Source organism: Podospora pseudoanserina, chromosome 2, assembly GCF_035222485.1.
Source record: "Podospora pseudoanserina strain CBS 124.78 chromosome 2, whole genome shotgun sequence".
In the NCBI taxonomy this organism is placed as follows: domain Eukaryota; kingdom Fungi; phylum Ascomycota; class Sordariomycetes; order Sordariales; family Podosporaceae; genus Podospora; species Podospora pseudoanserina.
In genome coordinates this window covers 2,537,793-2,555,478 of record NC_085921.1, presented here as the reverse complement: position 1 = coordinate 2,555,478, position 17,686 = coordinate 2,537,793, and the positions used below count along the sequence as shown (strand labels likewise).

Here is a 17,686-nt window from a genome sequence, read left to right as displayed (position 1 = left end):
CACCCGGACCAATTCACTTGCTCGGCTCGCATTTACGGTCTAGCGGAAGAATGGAGCGAGGAAGGTGTGTATGACTTGTCGGTTACCCTAGCCTTATGGCCCCGGCTTTGCATGCGATGGGATGGAGGTTGTAAGTATACTGCATATTGAATTGGTCGAAATAGTTTTATCTATAGTTAACATAACCGTGATGGGCGCTAAAAGTATAAGAGAGAATGGTATTACTATCCATCACTCCTCAGAAAAGAGAGTCTCATCATTGGCCAACAAGCCCTTTCCTCTGGGGTTAGATTGCTATTATCACAAAATCACCGCCAAAACCCTCCTGTTCCCAACAAGTATGATATCCGCGCTAACCTCTATCAGAGTCACAAAGCCATTGTGATCTAGGATCCACGCCCGGTTGTAGCGAACGCTGTTGTTGTTGTTGTTGCGTAGCGTTGCTTTGGCTTATTGCGCCATCTCATGAGGTAGATTCCCCACAGGATAATGAACGATGGTGGTGGACCTGCTTTGACACCGTCAATCATCCGTCCCATCACAGTCGATCATCTCATATAGCGGGAGGTTGGCTACGCGCCAATGCGAGCACTTTTGAGCTTGATGCCTGTGCTGTGCCTTGCATGCTGACAATACATGAGATGAAGCTCACTTGATGCAAGAGCAAGCAATCATCCGAGCTTTTCTTCAATGATGACTCCGAGCATGTGATGAAAGCAAGGGAGTGTATACCTCCCGACTGTTTTGAGAGAGTCACCTTCTCAGGGGTATTTAACCATGCTAAAAAGACTTCTTTACAGCTATAATCAATGAGCTGTGCAACTTTTCATGTAGCAGCCTCCATCTTTTTGTCCACAACATGCGTGGCGTGTGTAACAAGGCTCATCAACTACGTTACGCGTATCCCCCGGACCTTACCTGTGTATCCACGAACCGCATGTTCTCGTATTCTAGAAAAGTAGCTCATCAAAGACAAAAGGCAATCAATTTTGAGGCGGAGTCGGAGGTCAAAGTTTCAGTCCGCGTATTGTGAGACTGCAAGTGTCGGGTTCAAGGTTTGGGACGTAATAGCAGTTAAGGGGTAAATACGGGCTTTTGATATCGGATTTTCGCGTGGGCAGTGCAGTTTGATGACTCGCGTAGACTTGACAAACAAATATCCTTTCCGCCACTTGTGAGAATGAGAGAAACGTAACAAAGACTTTGGATGAAGCAGACTAGAGAAAACTCACGATCATAAAGAAGTAAACAACAAGTGAGGTTTGTATCCGCGGAAACCATCGCTCTGGAATGAAGGTTGTTTGGTCTGTGTCTTCTCGGCGTCTTCAACGGACAGGCAACTCGTTCTACCCTCCCCACCCACACCTTCTCATGGTCTGGAACCCAAAACCGTTGCCCACGAGATCCATCCAGATCCCCAGATCCCAGATCTCCTACTCCAAAAATTCCACACAGATTTTCGGAGTTCCAGAACAGCAGCCAACGAATCAATGGTGAATGCACTCAGCCCAACCGAACCGCCGCTTGTGGTTTTCCACACAGGTTCCCCGCCCGCTCCAACAGAGAGAAGGAGCAAGGATTCCAACTCTGACAGGGTTCTAGGCTTGAACGGGAAAACGACCCCGCAGTGTCACACTCAAAACTCCTGAGGCCACACGCTAGTCCCAGAATAGCGTAATGGGCAGCGACCCAATTTTTAAGATCAGGGAAGATGCAACATTCTGGATGATGGCCCAAAAGCTGCTTGTGCCGCACGCACTAGCGGAAAGTCAAAAAGCCAAAAAGGAGATCAGCCAGTCCAGTTGTCTCTTTTTTTTTGACAGTGGGCTTGCATCCGGTGTTGAAGCAGGAAAGGTCGATTACTCGCGCCGCAAGCCCACACAACACGTTTATGTGCTGTATGTATAGCGGGTGGGGGGGTTGGAAGAAGCAATATTGGAAAAGGAATTGTAGGAAAAAGAACGTGCTTTTCCCCCTCACCTTCTTCAACTGCCCAGTCCAGCTAGAGGACAGGGAAGACACACGTGTGTTGGATATTAACTTAACTCCCCTACCTAGTCCCCTAGTGTGTTGACGGCATCAATAGCCACAAACTTGCAAAGAGGTCAAAAAGGATGAGAACCAAGCAGGCCCCATAACCGCCGGCTGTGCGGCATTTCAAAAGAGGGAAGTCCGTTGGAGCATGATTTGAGAAAGACGAGGAGACCCGAAACATGAAGCTTGGCGCTTTCACCATGTCATGCTGGTACATCGCTTGGAGGCACCATCCAATTTATCTTTGCGCGTTTAGAAAAATAAGCGGGACACACACGCACGGGATACCTACGCGAAGAAGAAGCGGGGGAGAAGAAGAGGAAGACGATAACAGGTTGATGAAGGTGGAACTTTGGCTGGCAAGCTGTTTCTGTATGAGCCGTATCTTATCCAAACGGTCCAGAGGCGTCGATCGGTTGTGAGACTGCATCAAGATTCGAGACTCTTACGTCGGCAGTTAATTACCTGCTGCGCAGCGCAAACATACCTCACATGCGTGGTCTTGCTGTTGTGCTATGCTCCAGCTGGCCCATTGCCCTTTTGCCTCATTGCCTCAAGTAGCAGTCCAAGTTCGTGATGGGCACCGGCGTGGCTTGCAGAAGTGGGGGAATGGATGGATGGTTGGGATGGATGCGTGGCAAGGCGAGCCGGGACCGCGTCCGAACCATTCTCTGCTCTGTCAAGCCTCTAAAAGCCAAGTACATAGTGGCTGCACGCACGGAAGGGTAAAATGAAAAGAGCGGAAGAAATGCGTCAAAATGCCGGGCGTCGCTGCTACTTTTGCAGTGTACTACCGTGCGGGCGAACTGCATTTGCGCACCCAGCGCACCCAGCGCACCCAACGCACTCGTGATGGTGTGGTGAGGTGGGATGGTCGGTTCTTTGCTCGGTGGAAGTTCGCGCGGCGTCTGCGCAGCACCAGCCTTTTGGGTCGTTGAGGCTGATGACAAGATATTGCTTGCCGTTTCTTATCTACACTTTCCCATCGTAGCAGGTGGCATCACACAGTATACGATCCTAATCCTATAATCCAACCACAAAATCGAAGGCGACACTACCTAGCAAAAGAACCGGTCAAGACTTTTAGTCCCTGCCCAGGTCCTAGGGCTGGCCATTGCCAGCCCAGGTCTTTGGCAATGGCCCCCGTCGTTCCACCATCTGACCAAAAAACTGGTGGTCTTGGTGTCTTCGTCTGATTGCCGGAGCGGCCACGGCCAACAGTTGACCGACATATCTGCCGTGTCCGTCCCTGGAGTCCCGTCGTCGTCGTCTTAAACAACACACCTCTGACCATGGCGGCGACCCGACACGGCGGCCTGCCTTCATAAAACGCGTCGCAAGCTGGTCCAGAAGTATTGTGGCCATCCCTTCTGGAGCACTTTATGCAGCACGTCAGAGGCCTCGTTCATGTGGATTAGCTCTTCAGCGCTGTTCCCTGTATTGTGTTCAGGAAGTCCCTGTGCCTGTTCAGGTTCAGGCTGTTCCGCTCCACATGCAGCATGCGGGAGATGGAGTTTGCAGGTTTGCAACCCCAGAAGCTAGCGCCAGCCGGTCGGCCAATCACAGTGGGGCTGTATGACCGAGAATGGAAGTGGAGCTCGAGCTATCCACAGCTTAGCAGGTGCCAGCGAATGGCAGCCCCGGTCAGGCCAGACCCCCAGGTCCAAATGCTGCCAAGTGCTGCTGCTGACCGCCCCTTTCCCATTGGTGCATTCGCCAGGAGGTACCTGGGTACCTGTTGTCTTTGCAGCTTGGTCCGGGGGGAGGTGCTGCTCTCATTTCCCATTTCTCTGCCCAGTCGCCCATCTTCTCATTCCTCTTGAACGAACCTCACAGCTCTCCCTCCGTCCTCAACAGCCCCAATTGCCCTCAAAACACCGCTGACAAGGCGAGTGGAACGGCCCCCGAGGACGTTTTTGAGAGGAAGGCGACGGATGTCACAACACACCGTTCGACACCATCTGCCAGACATTTCTCCAACCGAGCCCGCTCAATCTCCTGCTGGGAAGGGGTCACGGGCCCTTTTTGCTTCAACAACAAGCTCTATTCACCTCGGTATTCACAAGCATCGTCAGTCGACCATTCTAATCGTAAGAGCACCTGAAAACCCGAGACCTGTCACAGCCCTCGTCACGCTTTCCCAGCGGCCTGTGAGCTGTAACTCTCTGTGTCCCCCCAGACTGACACCTTCCAGGCAAACGACTTCTCGTGGCTTTGCCTTTTGTCCGTCCGACTCCCGGAACTTCGAACACGAACATCAATCGACTCTGTCATACAGATCCAGAACGGCCACTGCCGCGATATAATTACAGCTCCCAGCCATTAAACAACGCTCACAGAACCAGCACACATCATGGCTTCTCTAACAGATAACAACAACAACAACAAGCCGGGCTTGACCGTCGAGACGACGTCAATGTCCCGGCTGTCTACCAAGACTTCTCAAGAGACACTCACACCCGAACCATTCCCAACACTGACCGAGAAGGACACGTCAGCGTCGCGACTCTCGGACTTGTCTACACCAGCTACCACTCACCGATTAAACCCATTCGACACCGATATCGAGGCCATGATCACCAACGAGAACAGCCACAAAAGATCAGCCGAGTGCACAAAGGGAGGAACCGATTGCCAAGTTTGGCCCGGGCAAGATCACTGGAAGCGAAAAGCCAAGGCCGCCAAAAAGAATCGGCGCGCCTGCAACTGCCTCGCCGGCCTCAGCAAACGGAACCGAATTCTCGTCAAGATCCTACTCATCTTCCTCATCGTCGGCATTGCAGTCGGTGTAGGGTTTGGAGTCAGCAAGCCTCTCGGCGCGGGCATCTGGCGCAGCGAGACCCAGAATAGCTAAGCGCTGTCAGCACTATCTCTTTCTCACGGCTCTTTCTATCGACGGCTCGACCCGTTTCTTGCGGCACAGCCCGAACCGACCCCCGAATTATCTTTTTATCGTCTCCTTTGTCACGGCATATCGATCTCCTTCTGGGGACCCGCGACAACGTCTGAGCAGCGTGTGGCGACCTCTACATCTTGATGCATTACGCAGTTTTCCGGGTTCTAGTAAATTTGTTCCTCTGTGGGAAAGTGCGGCCACCGAGAGCGACAACGGTTTTTTCACCCCTCCGCCCCATATGATACCCCCCGCGCATCTGCTGGTTTTTTGTTAGTCTCTGTATAATCATTTTTGGCCAAAAGGGGATACTTTGGTCCATGACCCACCGCGGTCCCGGCGTTATTGTTATTTATTTTCCCTCGTTGTCTACTGGGGTTTTATTGGTGGTTTTAGACATGTTATGCGACGGCGTTGTGGAGTTGCATCACTTTTGTCAGTTGAGGGGGTTTTCCTCTGTGGATATGGGCTGGCGGGCTGCTACAAGCGACAAGTATAAATCGGGCCAAAGGGTACCAAGGTGTCTTTCTGATAGCATCAGGGGTGTGGTGGTGGTGGACTGGGATAGAGGAAGCCTCCGACTTGTGGGTGTGTGTGGTTGGCTTTGGGAACTTAATCATCATCATATCAACATATCACGATATTAAGCGACGGGATAACGCGCTCTCATCAGGATGGGTGATAGGTAGCCAGCCCCGAGAGGGAACGAACAAATGAAATCGGAGCTCGATGCTGAGGCATGAGCGTTATCCCACTCTTTTTGGTCTACTGTCGTGACTTGAGTCAATATGCTGTCTCTGGAATGGTGTCTGTTTTTGTCAGGTTTCACAAGCCGTGTTTGTAAGATTCTGTGTGCATGGCATGGCGTACGATCGAGATGAAAATGGCAGGCACAGTGCTCGCCACTTGACACACAGAATCTATCATGGGTCATGTCATTTTTCCGTGGTTGCCAGACGAAGGATGATGACGAAAGGGGTGAGGAGTCAGAAGAGAGAGCGGGATTATTCACTGCCAATCGAGGGGGGTTGGTGCGGGAACTCGCGTGTGACTGATACACGGATTGCCACGGTGGTGGTGGTGGTGGTGGTTGCCAGTTGCCACGCTGAAGAGAGAGAAGGGGGGTTGTATCATGTATGCCACGACATTTCCCGTGGTTTTGTGTTGGGCCGATAGGGAGCCGATGGCCCGGGGGAGCGATGTCGGTTTTGTTGGTGGCCAGCAAGGTCACCGTGGAACAAGCAGAATGGTTATGGTTCAGGGGATCGGGTTTACCGGGTGGACTTGTGTTTTGTTTGTTATCACTGTTCTACCCACGTTTCTATGCAGCAATGTATTTGTCTTTGGTAGGTAGTCAGAAGGGATCTGTTCATATTTCGGTTACATCTTGCAGTAGAATTGTTTTTTTGTATGAGTTCTGTAACATAATAATCCCCAGATTGATCCCTCAAAATGGCTCTACCGACGGTGGTGAAAACCCCTTTTTTACCCCTGGATGCCAAGCCATTCGTCTCCACTCTCCCCTATTTCACCGCCGCCGCTGATGCCGTCGCTGCCCGTGGCTTTGAAGACGATGCTTCGTAGAATCTCTCATGTTCTTTCCCCTTTTCTTCGATTGATGAGGAAGAGACGGATTTTGGTAGGGTAGGAGAGTCGCGGTTGTAGGAGCGCGGTCTAGCAGTACGGAGAGAAGGAGGCCATGGAGTTGAAGGGATAGGCATCGAGATGTAGCGGGTGATAGTTAGCTGTAAGTGGGCGATATGTAATGATCGTGGGTATGGAAAACAACCTAGGAAACATGATACCAGGCACGTAGGGCAAATATTAGCAATGTGTGTGGCAAATACCATCAGTAGCTATCTGGCTTCACCAAAGTACATTTAACAGCAGACCTGCCATTTGATACGACACGGGAATTTGAGACTGCTTTTGAAACATCCCGGTCAGGAACTGGAAAAAGAGCCATCAAGGTACTTGAATATCAGGATGGAAGAAAGGCAGAATAAATACCTATTAAGCTAGGCGAGCAAACAGAGGTCGTTTAGAAGTGTAGATAAGACGAGAGTCAGCCTGCAGAAATGGCACAGTTAGGTACAAACAAAGAGTACAACACATCACGGTAGTGAGTATGTGAGCCTTAGTAAAAGTGGTAGTGGTACATTCTCAAAGGTTGGTCGGCTTTATCATACATATCCATACACTCTCGAAAGAAATCCCAGCTTCAAAATTCAACGCACCAACCAGTCGATAATTCCCTTTCGTGCCCGGGTATCAAAAGCAGCGCGTCCATCACCAAAATCACCCCATCTACACCTCAGGCTTCTCCTTGATCCCATCCGGCTCCCTGATCCCCCCACTCTCGTTATCCTCCTTGATATCCTCTGTCTCTTTGTTATCTTCCTTGATATCCCCTTCCTCTTTGATTTTCTCCACCTCCCCAGCCTTCTTCCCCTCCACCGACTCCCCAACCTCCCCAGCCTCTCTTCCCGTAGCGTCCATCGACAGCGCCCCTGTCACAGCATCCCCCACACCCACAAGCGTCGACTCACTCGGCTTATCATGCAGCGTCCTAGCCGTACTAACATACACCGGCCCCGTCGGAGTCGGCTCCTTAAACCCCGTCAGCCACAGCCCGAGTATCTGCGACAAGGCTAGCGAGACGGCCACGCAGCCGATGATCACATAGACGTGAACCGGGATGTCCGGGATGGGGATGTCATCGTCAGCGCCGCCCATTTTGAAGTGGGCTCCGGGTTTGGACGTCTGACTCGGGTGGCGTGAAGGTCTTGTAAGGGTGATCGGAAACAATGGGGGACTTGGGCGTGAGAGTGAGTGCTTGTTGATGAAGCAGATCAGGAAAGTCGCAGGATTGCCATTCTCAAGACAGGTCGTAGTGTAGAATGGGTGGTCGTTACTGTCACACGCACGGCTTCTGATTGCGATCTGACCACCAAATTGAATGACCAAAACTTCGAACGGTCTCCGCTGTCCCGCTAGTTTCTGACGTGACTTTGCAGTTCGCGTCTCGACGGACTGTATTGCCTCCTGGGCTAGGCGAGCAGTTTGAGTCGGCACCAGCTCACCGGCTGGGCCAAAGTCGGGCGGTTTGCAACGCGGTTGAGGCAGGAAGTAGCGTCCTCCTTCGGTTTGGTTCCGATTCGGAGCCGGCGAGCGGGCCTGAAACTGGTCCGTTGGTGTTGAGGGCAGCATCGGGGTTTCGGAGGTGAGTGAATTTTGCTGGAGTCAGATGAGAACTTGATCAATGAATTTTGATTGCAGTTCTCATTCCTTGTGATTTCATGGCCTTAGATGAATGATGGAGAAGTGTTTCATTACCAGGCAGCAATTGCGTGATCACATCACCAGTGCCTCCGGGGGGGCAGGCGTGACAGTCGCGCTTTCCCCGTCAACGCATGTCCAGTGAATAGGAGTGCCTTCTGCCTGGTAACTCTCTGTCATGCCTTATAGGTAGGTATGCCGATTAGTGCCCACAACGCTTCTGAAAGCCAAACAATGCTCATTAGCCCCTTTCATGTCGCCCTGCTGATTGAAAACTCGGGAATATCCTTGAACTTGTGCCGCTGCTCTTCCTCCACAGGCGATGCGATTTCTGTCCTCCCCGACAGCGCCGGACTGATTGATGGAGTGTACATCCCCGGGATTTCAAGCGTGTTTTTGGCCTTGAGTTGTGGTGTAGATGGTAGAGCCAAGAGAGGCGTCCGAACGTTGGCCACCTCAGTTACTTCATAGTCCATACTAACAACCAAGGATATTGTGCGGATTTGCTTCTGCCTCCATACTGCCCAGACTGCTGCGATGGTCATGAGGATGCAGGGTATCGCGAATAGAGTAACCATAAAACCGGTCCATTCGCTTATTGGGTGTGGTCTTGTGGCATCGACGGGAGACGAATTGATGGGAGCCATTGTGAGGTATTAGTTGACCGGCCAAAATTCCTCGTGAGGATCTGCCAAGGGCGTTAGCTGGCTTTAAGTTGGTGACATTCCTGGTGGTGGGAACTTCTACTGACCTTGGGATGTTTTGCGCAGAGTTATTGAGTTAATTTAAAGCCTTTGATATGTATTTCAAGGTTGATGCTTGTTTCGAGGTGATATCTCTAGCCAGGCCTTTCCACTCTCTGTCAATGAAATGAACAAAAATTTCCAACATCACCCTTTTCCACTCACTTTTTTTTTTCTGTATCACAAACCCAAAAACGGAACACACAGAGTCTTATGTGCCATCGGCGATCGAAGTTGGTTGTTGCTGCGCCTTCTCAATCAAGTCTCAGAATCCCTCTTCATTCAAAGCTCTCTCGGCCGCACAGTTCAATCCATCAACCCGAACACAAAACAAAAAAAAAAGTCACCAGCAGCGAGAAAGAATTGACAGGGTGAAAAAAGAAAAAAAGAAAGAAAAAAAGACGCAGCGGAACACACAGATGATCAAGCATTTTAGGTTTCATGGTCCTACCTACTACCTGCCCCCAAACAGCGCCGGAGCCGGGGCTCAACTTTGGTGACGTGGTGGACCCGCCCGGTCGTACCCGTTCGGGTTGGGTCGTTGAAGGCGCAGTTGAGGCTATGAAGCCCAGAAACCCACGCCCAAGGAAATCGACTGTTCCATAACACATGCCTTGGTGTAACTTTCACGAGGGAGGGAGACTGACCCGACGGGTCTGGAATTATGTGGAATTCTTTGGCAACCCCGACCCACGCGGCGCATGTGCATGATGACTGATTGCGAGGCCCGATGGAAATCTGACAAACAAATTGGTATTATTCCTCAACGCCTCGCTGATGGAGATTATACAAACTCCAGCCCTCAAAATCCAGATCAACCCCATCCATCACCGCCGAAAATGCCTCACGAAATCCCGAGCCAGGAGAAAAGGCACCAGCTGCGGAATCGCATAACCCAATGCCCCCATCTTCGTGGTCGTTGTCATCGCCAGCCGGGAGCCAGGCTGAGCAGCAGCTCCCGGCCCCCTTGACCGTCATATACCAGCCGGCTGACTACCGCTCCCATCGTCGACAATCTGTTGCTGATGCGGCTGTTGTTGTCCAATCCCTATCCCACCAAGCCCAACCCCCATCACCCCAAGTCCAGCCTCCAAATCACCATTCTTCCCTTCAGCATCCCCTCCCTCACCACCCTGTTTACCTTGCTTTCTCCTTATAAAGTACTTGACCAGAAAAAAAATCGCTACGAGCGTCAACCCGCCCCCTAAGACTGAGCTGCCGCCTATCTTGAGTAGATTGGCGACGTCGAAAGGTTTTTGAGCTTCGGGACCAGGGTTATTGTTGTTGTTGTCTGTTATTCCGGGGATGGAAGGGAGCTGAAGATCTGGACCAGCAGGAGTTGGGGTGGGGGTTGGTTGAGGGCTGGTGGTTGATGGTTGGGAAGGAGGGGGAGGTGGTGGTGGCGGTGGCGGTGGTGGTGGTGTAGAAGGTTTGATCAGAGGTGCAGGTGGTTGATCATCTGCGCCATGATTTTCCGAGGTTGTGCTGCTATTATCAAGTGGGTGAGTAGACTCTTCCGAGTTTGTGACTGAAGATTTGTGCACAGGGGGATCCAACGCTGCTGTAGGAGGCTGTTGTCTTTGTGAGGGGGGTGATATTGATGATCGAGAGGAGGAAGATGCGGCTGATGAGGATGGGGGATAAGAAGTCTCCGGGATTGATTGTTGTCCCTGGGGAGCGTGGGTTCTGGTGTTACTGCTTGATCGCGAAGAGCTTTCGTAGCCAGTGTAAGTTGGTCTTGAGGATGAGGAAGGAGTATCGTTGTCGTTATAATCGGGGCTGTAGCCATACGATTGTTGAGGGCTGCGTGGTGTAATTCTACGGGAATTTGATCGTGCTTTGGTTTTTATTGACGGGATTCGAGCAGCGATATGAGGTGTCCCGTCAGTTGAGATCCTGTGGCTGCTCAATGTTGGAGCTAAACGAGCCGTGGAAGAGACTGGGCATATAACAATGGTTTTTGTGCCCGCGGAGTCTGTGATCACCACGAACTGGTATGGGTGTGTTGGCTTGTCCCACACGTCAGCTGCCTCGAAGGTGTTGCAATGGTGCCATCCTGTATCAACGGATGCATCTGGCATTGATGTTGGTTTTTGATTGGTTTGGATTGATGGTTTATTAGACTGTGTGTAGTGTCGTGTTCGTTACGTCGTCCCTTTTTCAAAGAAAAAAATCCATTCATGATAAATTGAACGGCGAAACAAAACAGCCTGGGAGGACCGCGGGACATCGGGAGTTTTAAAGAGACAGCAAAATAAATACCGAACATCGTGGTTTGGTCTTGCGGCTTTGAGAAAGGTCTGCTGAGTTTTGCCTCGATCGGATGGCAAAAATGGGGTGAGATTCCCTCTCCTCACATACCAGCGGCCAAGTGCTGACCCTCCGAATGGGTGCAATAGTATCAACACTTTTCAATGCAGGCCCACGTCGACCTTATGGTGGCCGTACAAGTCTCCGATGAGGGCCATAATTTGTTTTGGAATACAAAACAAGTTTAGGGTCTGAAAGCATCCTCATTTTTAGGCCTCTTTATCCAAGAAATTCTAGCTTGATAGTGGAAGATTTAGCCACCTACCTTACTATATCAGCTGCACTATATCCCACTCTTCATGAGCTTGCTTCATCACATTCAAAACAAATAAATGCGAGGTCCGTAACATCAGGCGGAATGCCTACTATCCCATGCCGCCTTAGAAAGTGCAAACAACTCTTCCCGGTCCACCGCCGCATCACACATCCCCCTGAAGACGCCGTTCTTCTGCTGAAGCAACTCCCATGAATGGTCGCACTCCTTCATGCACCCGGCGTCCAGACTCAGAATGCGATCATAGTCGATGACAGTACGTAGACGATGTGCAATCGTAATGACAGTGGCCTCCATGCTCCGGATACACGCCTGAATCTTGATATCCGACTCATGGTCAATCGACGCTGTCGCTTCGTCCAGGACGACTACCTTGGAGCCTTTCAGCACAGAACTTGCAATGCACACGAGTTGCCTTTGTCCCTGGGATATGTTTGAGCCCCTTTCTGCAAGAGTGAAGGATAAATCCGTAAACTTCCCTCTTCCTTCACTTGAATCGAACAAGCCAACTCGTTTCAAGGCATCGAGAACCTCCTCGTCTGTGTGTTCGTTGTATGGGTCGAGATTCAGACGCAACGCCCCAGCAAAGAGCGTCGGGTCTTGCGGTACGTAGGATAGCCGGCTGCGCAGCGTGTGCAAATCGATCGTTTTGGTGTCCAACCCGTCGATCAGAATCTGCCCGCTCTCGATCTCGAGGCCGCGCAGCAGAGTGAGTGCCAGACTAGATTTTCCAGCACCAGTACGGCCGACGATGCCCACCCTCTCCAAAGGCCGGACTTGGAAAGAAAGATTCCTAAGTACGGGGTCTAGATGGGCTGCGTAGCGAGCAGAGACTGTGCGGTATTCTACGAAGCCTGACGAAGGCCATTCTTTGCTTGGTTCCCTGGTAGATTTTTCCTCTTGTGCCCCGGTACTTTCATCCAAGCAGCCACAAACGCGCTGGAGACTAGAAGGCATGGAATTAGCTTGTTGATTCACTGCTTTGAAGAGTGTAGACGACTTACGCAGTCATGTTCTGGATAGTCACCATGTAATATCGAATCAACCACAGTACCTGTTCCGAGAAAACAATGGCATATGACATGCTGAGCCCAATAGTGCCGGCATCCCCGTTACTCCTGATGGAAAAGGAGCCCGCAAACAGGGAAACAAAGGCACTTGTAAGACTGAGCCGGAGAACCAACCACCTTTCCGTGGCCCGCAGGAAGAATGAAGGCTGGTTTAACTTCCGAAGAAGAGCTGAACTTTGAGTCAGATATTCCCTCTCTGCGCCGTAGGCACGGATAGTGACGGTTCCCGAGAGCGTCTCATGAAAATGCTGGAAAACCCGAGACTGGCGCGTCGATTCAAGAGCTTTGAGGTCGCTCGATGAGGAGATGTAGACCTTGGCAATAAAGTAGTAGACAAGAGAGATGAGAATCGCTGGGAGGGAGAACTGCGGAGTAATGAAGACGATGAGAATGGTGGTAGCAATAAGTGACCCTACGAAATGTAGGGTGGCAATGGCGAGCATGGCCAAGTCTTGATCAACAGTCCGCATGTCCCCAGAGAACACTCCGATCAACTGACCAAATGATTTATCATCGAAAAACTTGAGAGCCGCACTCAGAATAGACTTGAGAAGACTATCGTGGATGCGTACCGAGGCCGTCAGCGAGCCGATGGACAACATGTACAGTCTCATGAAGCCGACTGCAAAATAGACAGCAAGAAGAAGACCGTAGATCACAAAGTAGTGCTTCAATCTCCATGAGTGAGACTCTTCGATTGTATTATCTTCTCGGCGTTGCACTTCTACCGTTGCGTTGGAGAGTCGTTGAACCCACCAGTTCACGGTGATGGAACCAACCTGTTGCGCCACGAAGAAGACGACCAGGGAGATCCAGTATTTCCGTCCGCCCATGGAAGCGAGATATTTGATGATGGTCTGTCTTGTGTTCGGCCCAGCAGGTTCAGTGGCATGCGAGTCAGAATTTTCCCCTTCCTTGCCCTTCTTTTCGTCCACGGGCTTCTGATCCGCTTCCCGATCGCTCGGTACCTCCTCAGGCGTGGCATGGTTGCCCGGCCCATTTGCAAGTTCCGGAAGTTGACCTTGAACTGCCAAGTCCTGTTGCGAACCCGCGGCAACCACGGTACCATTGTCGATGCGGAGGATGTAATCCGCGCCAGGTGCTGTAAGCGCTACACTGTGTGTAGCCAGAATGCACGTACGTCCTTGCATCAAGCGTCCTGTAATGCACCTTTCGAAGACCCAGGAAGCGGTGTGAACATCAACAGCACTCAAGCAGTCATCAAGAAGCAGATGGCGCGCATTGGAATAAACAGCGCGTGCGAGGGAGACGCGCTGTTTCTGTCCACCAGAGAGAGAAACGCCTCCCTCCCCAACGGAGGTTAGATCACCTTGAGGCAGTATTTTCAGGTCAGGCTTAAGAGCGCAGGCCTGTAGGACAGCCCTGTAGCGCTCTTCAATAAGCGGTTGACCGAAGAGGATGTTGTTGCGCACCGTGTTGTTGGTTAGCCAAGCCTCCTGAGCACAAAACGCTACACCCTCGACCAAATCTGTCTTCTCGTCCTTAGGTAGAGTTTCGCGAGAAGCTGCGGCAGGCATCCTCACATTTCCCGATACAAGCGGCATCTCTCCCAATAGCGCGTGTAGGAGTGAAGACTTGCCGCTTCCGGTAGCTCCAATGACGATATTGAGCTTTCCGACCTTGAATTTGAAGTTCAGATTTTTCAGAGAGAAGGATTTGGGATTTTCTGTTGCCTTGCCGTCCTTTGATGAGATATCTGCCGCCTTGCTCTGTCCTGGCCAGGAGAATGTCGCGTGCTCGAAGCCAATTTCCACTTGGCCACCAGTGTGAGAACCAAGAACGTGATGTTTCTCTGTTTCCTCCTCATCCAAGAAACCCTCCACCCGCCTGGCGGCTACAAGGAAATTCTGGACACGTCCAATAATGCTGATCAAGTCGTCGAGTGGCGACTTCAAGAGGTTGAAGAGAGATAGTGACGTGAAGGTAAGTGAAGGTGTCAATGAATTTCCCCCGATTATTGTGTAACAAAAGAAAGAAGAAAAGGTAATCAGCAACGGCAGACCGTACCATATTGTTGCAGAGATCGTCCAGAGCATATAACGGGTATCAAGTACCTTGAGTTCGGCGGCCCGTTGGTCACCTATCTTTTGCTGAAAAAAGGAGTCCCAAGCAGTGAGCTTGATCACTCGAATACTTCGTATCATCTCGGTAGTGCTCTGAATTCTGGCATCTGATGCAGCCATGACTTGCATATGGATGGCACCCAAACTTCGGGCGATGCATGAGTTGACAGGCACCATCAGGCCCATCACCACAATTCCTGCAAACGCGCTGAGTCCCAAAGTCCAGCAGAGCAGCGTGACAGCCATGAATATTTGAACGGGGACTGAGGCCCAGACCTGATGCATGTTTGCCCCCAAATCAGCAAGTTGGTTGATATCGCCGGTGAAGAGGTTCATGATGGTGCCAATATCAGCCGTTTTCCCTTCAGGCCCACCGCTCGAGGATCCAACGGCCATCGGCCGCCTCAGGGCTTTGTGATAGACCTCGCCGATCAGGATTGTCTTCAGCCGGAGCCCAATCTTCTGGCCAAGCCAAATGGTTCGAGCCTCAGCAGCGGATGCCAAAACACTGGTGACAAATACGAGCACCACATAACCCTGAGCTTCCTCGATGGAGGACTCTGTTGGCCCCTCGACAAATTGAAGGATTGACCTTAACAACAAAGTGGGCATGAAGGTCAGGACTGCCCAAGCAACCGCCACAACGCCCTGAACTGCCAGCTGGGGTCCGAAGTATCGTAGAAGGCTATGAACAAGGGACCCACTGGGTCTCAGGTGGGAAATGTCAGCACAATACATGTTACACATGGTAATAACGGTAGATGTACGACTCACCTCCTCAGCTTGGTTCGAATCACAAGCTTGTCGGCAGCGCTGAGCAAAGCCGGCTCCGGTACGTCTCGAGACTGGAGACTCCCAGTGCGCCAGGCCTTGAAGAGCATGCCGTCTAGCCAGGCAAACGACCAAAGACCAAAAATGCTGGACTGGGATTCACCCGTCGCGTCCAGCTCAAGGGGGCCATCCTTCTGGTGCGGGCGCGGCGAGAGCAACGCAGTGATGAGCAGAGATAATGATACATTGGTAGCGATGGAATCAGCACCACTGGTTACGGCGGACAAGAGCAAGAGAATAGCATAGAGTGCAGCCGAATGATAGCGAGTAACCCTTCCGGCATGCTCAAGGCCGGTGGGCGGCAGCAGAGACAAGACATACAATCCGCCTAGGTAGGATCCGAAGGTGATGCCGACCCGGGAACTAGCAGACGCACTTGTAGCGAGGCCCTCCCAGTTTAGCGACAGGGTCGTCGCCAGTAGGAAGCCTTCCAGGGCAGTCAGAAAGGCACCGCGGACAGATTTGGCGGGGGGTTGAGCGGTACGTTGTTGGGCGGGTGATGTTTTTCGCAATTGCCATGTGAGCAAGATGCAAGACGCTGAAAGAATGACAAGAGGGAGGTGTAGTTGAGAACAGCTAAGCAATCAATGAAAATTGGTCAGCCGTTACTGTTGGCATAATGCTGGGAGGTTGGAATAGAAGGTGGTTTGCTTACCGCTCGACAAAGTCTGTCACAACTGCAGCAGGCGCTACATCCCATTCCTGAGACATGGCTCAATCTAACCACACACCACGCACTAGCTTGACGATTGACTATCACAGCCGAATGATGGAAATTCGAAAAGATTTTCAAATTTGATGAAAATGTGGCACGTTTGGCTTGAAAAGTGGCATGTGCTGGCCTTTATGAATCAAAGCGCGATTACGAATCAAATTCGCCAAACAGGCAACAAACCCTTGTTGACACCCAACATGAGGTTGTCAGTGGGCCCAACGAGGAGTCACTGGGAACAGCGAGATTGTCCCACACCCGGAGTTTTATTGGCGATATGGAACTAGAGATTGATATAGTAAGTGTTGATTTCCTGTCACATATGCCCGAGATTTTCGCTACAATTCTCATCCAATAAGGACAATGAATCATGAATGGTAGCTACAATACGCACGTATGTTTCTTTGCTTGTAAAGCAAACACATCTGTCAGGCGGGAGATAAAAACAGTAGATGAGACGAATCAATTGTAACGGAACCGGCGGATGTAACAGTTTCTGACATTTCTAAAAATGTCTCTCCTTATTGTTGGCTATATAACAGGGAGATCTTTGATAAGTGTACAGCTAATTTCTTAAACATCATCATCATCCACATCTCCTAGAGACCAAGGAAAACATCAACATCATCATGATTGTTCTCACCCTCATTTTCTGTTTCAACCTTTTGAAGTCGGTTGTTGCCGCATCATCTGAAGTCCAGGCCATGCAGCGTGGCCCTATCTTCAAAGAAATTGAGAGCGCAGTCGACGGCTATCAAGTCCTTAAACAATTCGACGCATACGCCGCAGAGCACGCCGACCCGGAAGATACCATAAGTTTTGACGCGTATAATGTCCAATATAACTAAAATATATCCAAAGATCGCACATGCCAATCTGACCTAGATTCTACTGGACGTTACCGCATTCCTCTACCAGCAGGGCCATATCACAAACAGCATTTCCGAGACATGGAACGCTAACAATAAGGTCGTCGATTTAACGGGGCAGAAGGACCCGGATGTTGCTGTTGGTCCTCCCCCAAACGAGGATGACCTGCCCAGCAAATCAAAGAATCCCACAGCGGAATGTTTCCTGTCAAACAAGACATCGACACCGGTGAAGGAGGACTGCCAGACAGCAATAGAACAGCTTTGGAGTAAGTGTTCCCTATAAGAATACACGACATTGCTACATGCCTACTACCTATAGAGGGCCGGTAGTTTCGGTTTCACATGGTTGTTAACAAGAACTGGAAATCGGAAACCGAGACGACAAAGTGGAATTATTCGAGCCCAAGGCCTAAGCCCTCTGCACTGATAACAACGGCAGTTGCAGTGTCCTCGTTTACAACTACCCGTCAACGGCGGGAGTCATCATGGCTCACCTGGCCAATATGGCCCAGCAAAACATATTCAAGCCGTGTATCGCCCACAACTGGTGGAGTGGGTGGTCTTACGGAGAGGATGATATCCGG

The 17,686-nt window shown here is 51.0% G+C and overlaps 5 protein-coding genes across 5 annotated transcripts; 1 reads left to right on the top strand and 4 right to left on the bottom strand.

The window, feature by feature from the left end:
• Window positions 1-3,533: 3,533 nt before the first annotated feature.
• On the top strand, window positions 3,534-4,888 carry QC764_206280 (uncharacterized protein; the record flags this gene model as incomplete). Its single annotated transcript, XM_062944335.1, has 3 exons — window positions 3,534-3,757; window positions 3,871-4,124; window positions 4,374-4,888. The coding sequence occupies 3 exons, from the start codon at window positions 3,534-3,536 to the stop codon at window positions 4,886-4,888; spliced, it is 993 nt and encodes a 330-aa protein (XP_062803150.1).
• A 2,346-nt stretch (window positions 4,889-7,234) lies between these two features.
• On the bottom strand, window positions 7,235-7,663 carry QC764_206278 (uncharacterized protein; the record flags this gene model as incomplete). Its single annotated transcript, XM_062944334.1, has 1 exon — window positions 7,235-7,663. One exon carries the CDS (start codon window positions 7,661-7,663, stop codon window positions 7,235-7,237), a length of 429 nt encoding a protein of 142 aa, XP_062803149.1.
• Window positions 7,664-8,457: 794 nt separating this feature from the next.
• On the bottom strand, window positions 8,458-8,853 carry QC764_206276 (uncharacterized protein; the record flags this gene model as incomplete). The annotated part of the gene is made up of 1 exon (XM_062944333.1): window positions 8,458-8,853. One exon carries the CDS (start codon window positions 8,851-8,853, stop codon window positions 8,458-8,460), a length of 396 nt encoding a protein of 131 aa, XP_062803148.1.
• A 1,070-nt stretch (window positions 8,854-9,923) lies between these two features.
• QC764_206275 (uncharacterized protein) lies at window positions 9,924-11,030 on the bottom strand (the record flags this gene model as incomplete). Its single annotated transcript, XM_062944332.1, has 1 exon — window positions 9,924-11,030. The coding sequence occupies one exon, from the start codon at window positions 11,028-11,030 to the stop codon at window positions 9,924-9,926; it is 1,107 nt and encodes a 368-aa protein (XP_062803147.1).
• Window positions 11,031-11,608: 578 nt separating this feature from the next.
• QC764_206270 (uncharacterized protein) lies at window positions 11,609-16,482 on the bottom strand (the record flags this gene model as incomplete). Its single annotated transcript, XM_062944331.1, has 4 exons — window positions 16,174-16,482; window positions 15,462-16,094; window positions 12,538-15,396; window positions 11,609-12,479 (listed from the first exon to the last, which is right to left on the bottom strand). The coding sequence occupies exons 1-4, from the start codon at window positions 16,227-16,229 to the stop codon at window positions 11,609-11,611; spliced, it is 4,419 nt and encodes a 1,472-aa protein (XP_062803146.1). The 5' UTR covers window positions 16,230-16,482.
• Between the last annotated feature and the right edge of the window lie 1,204 nt (window positions 16,483-17,686).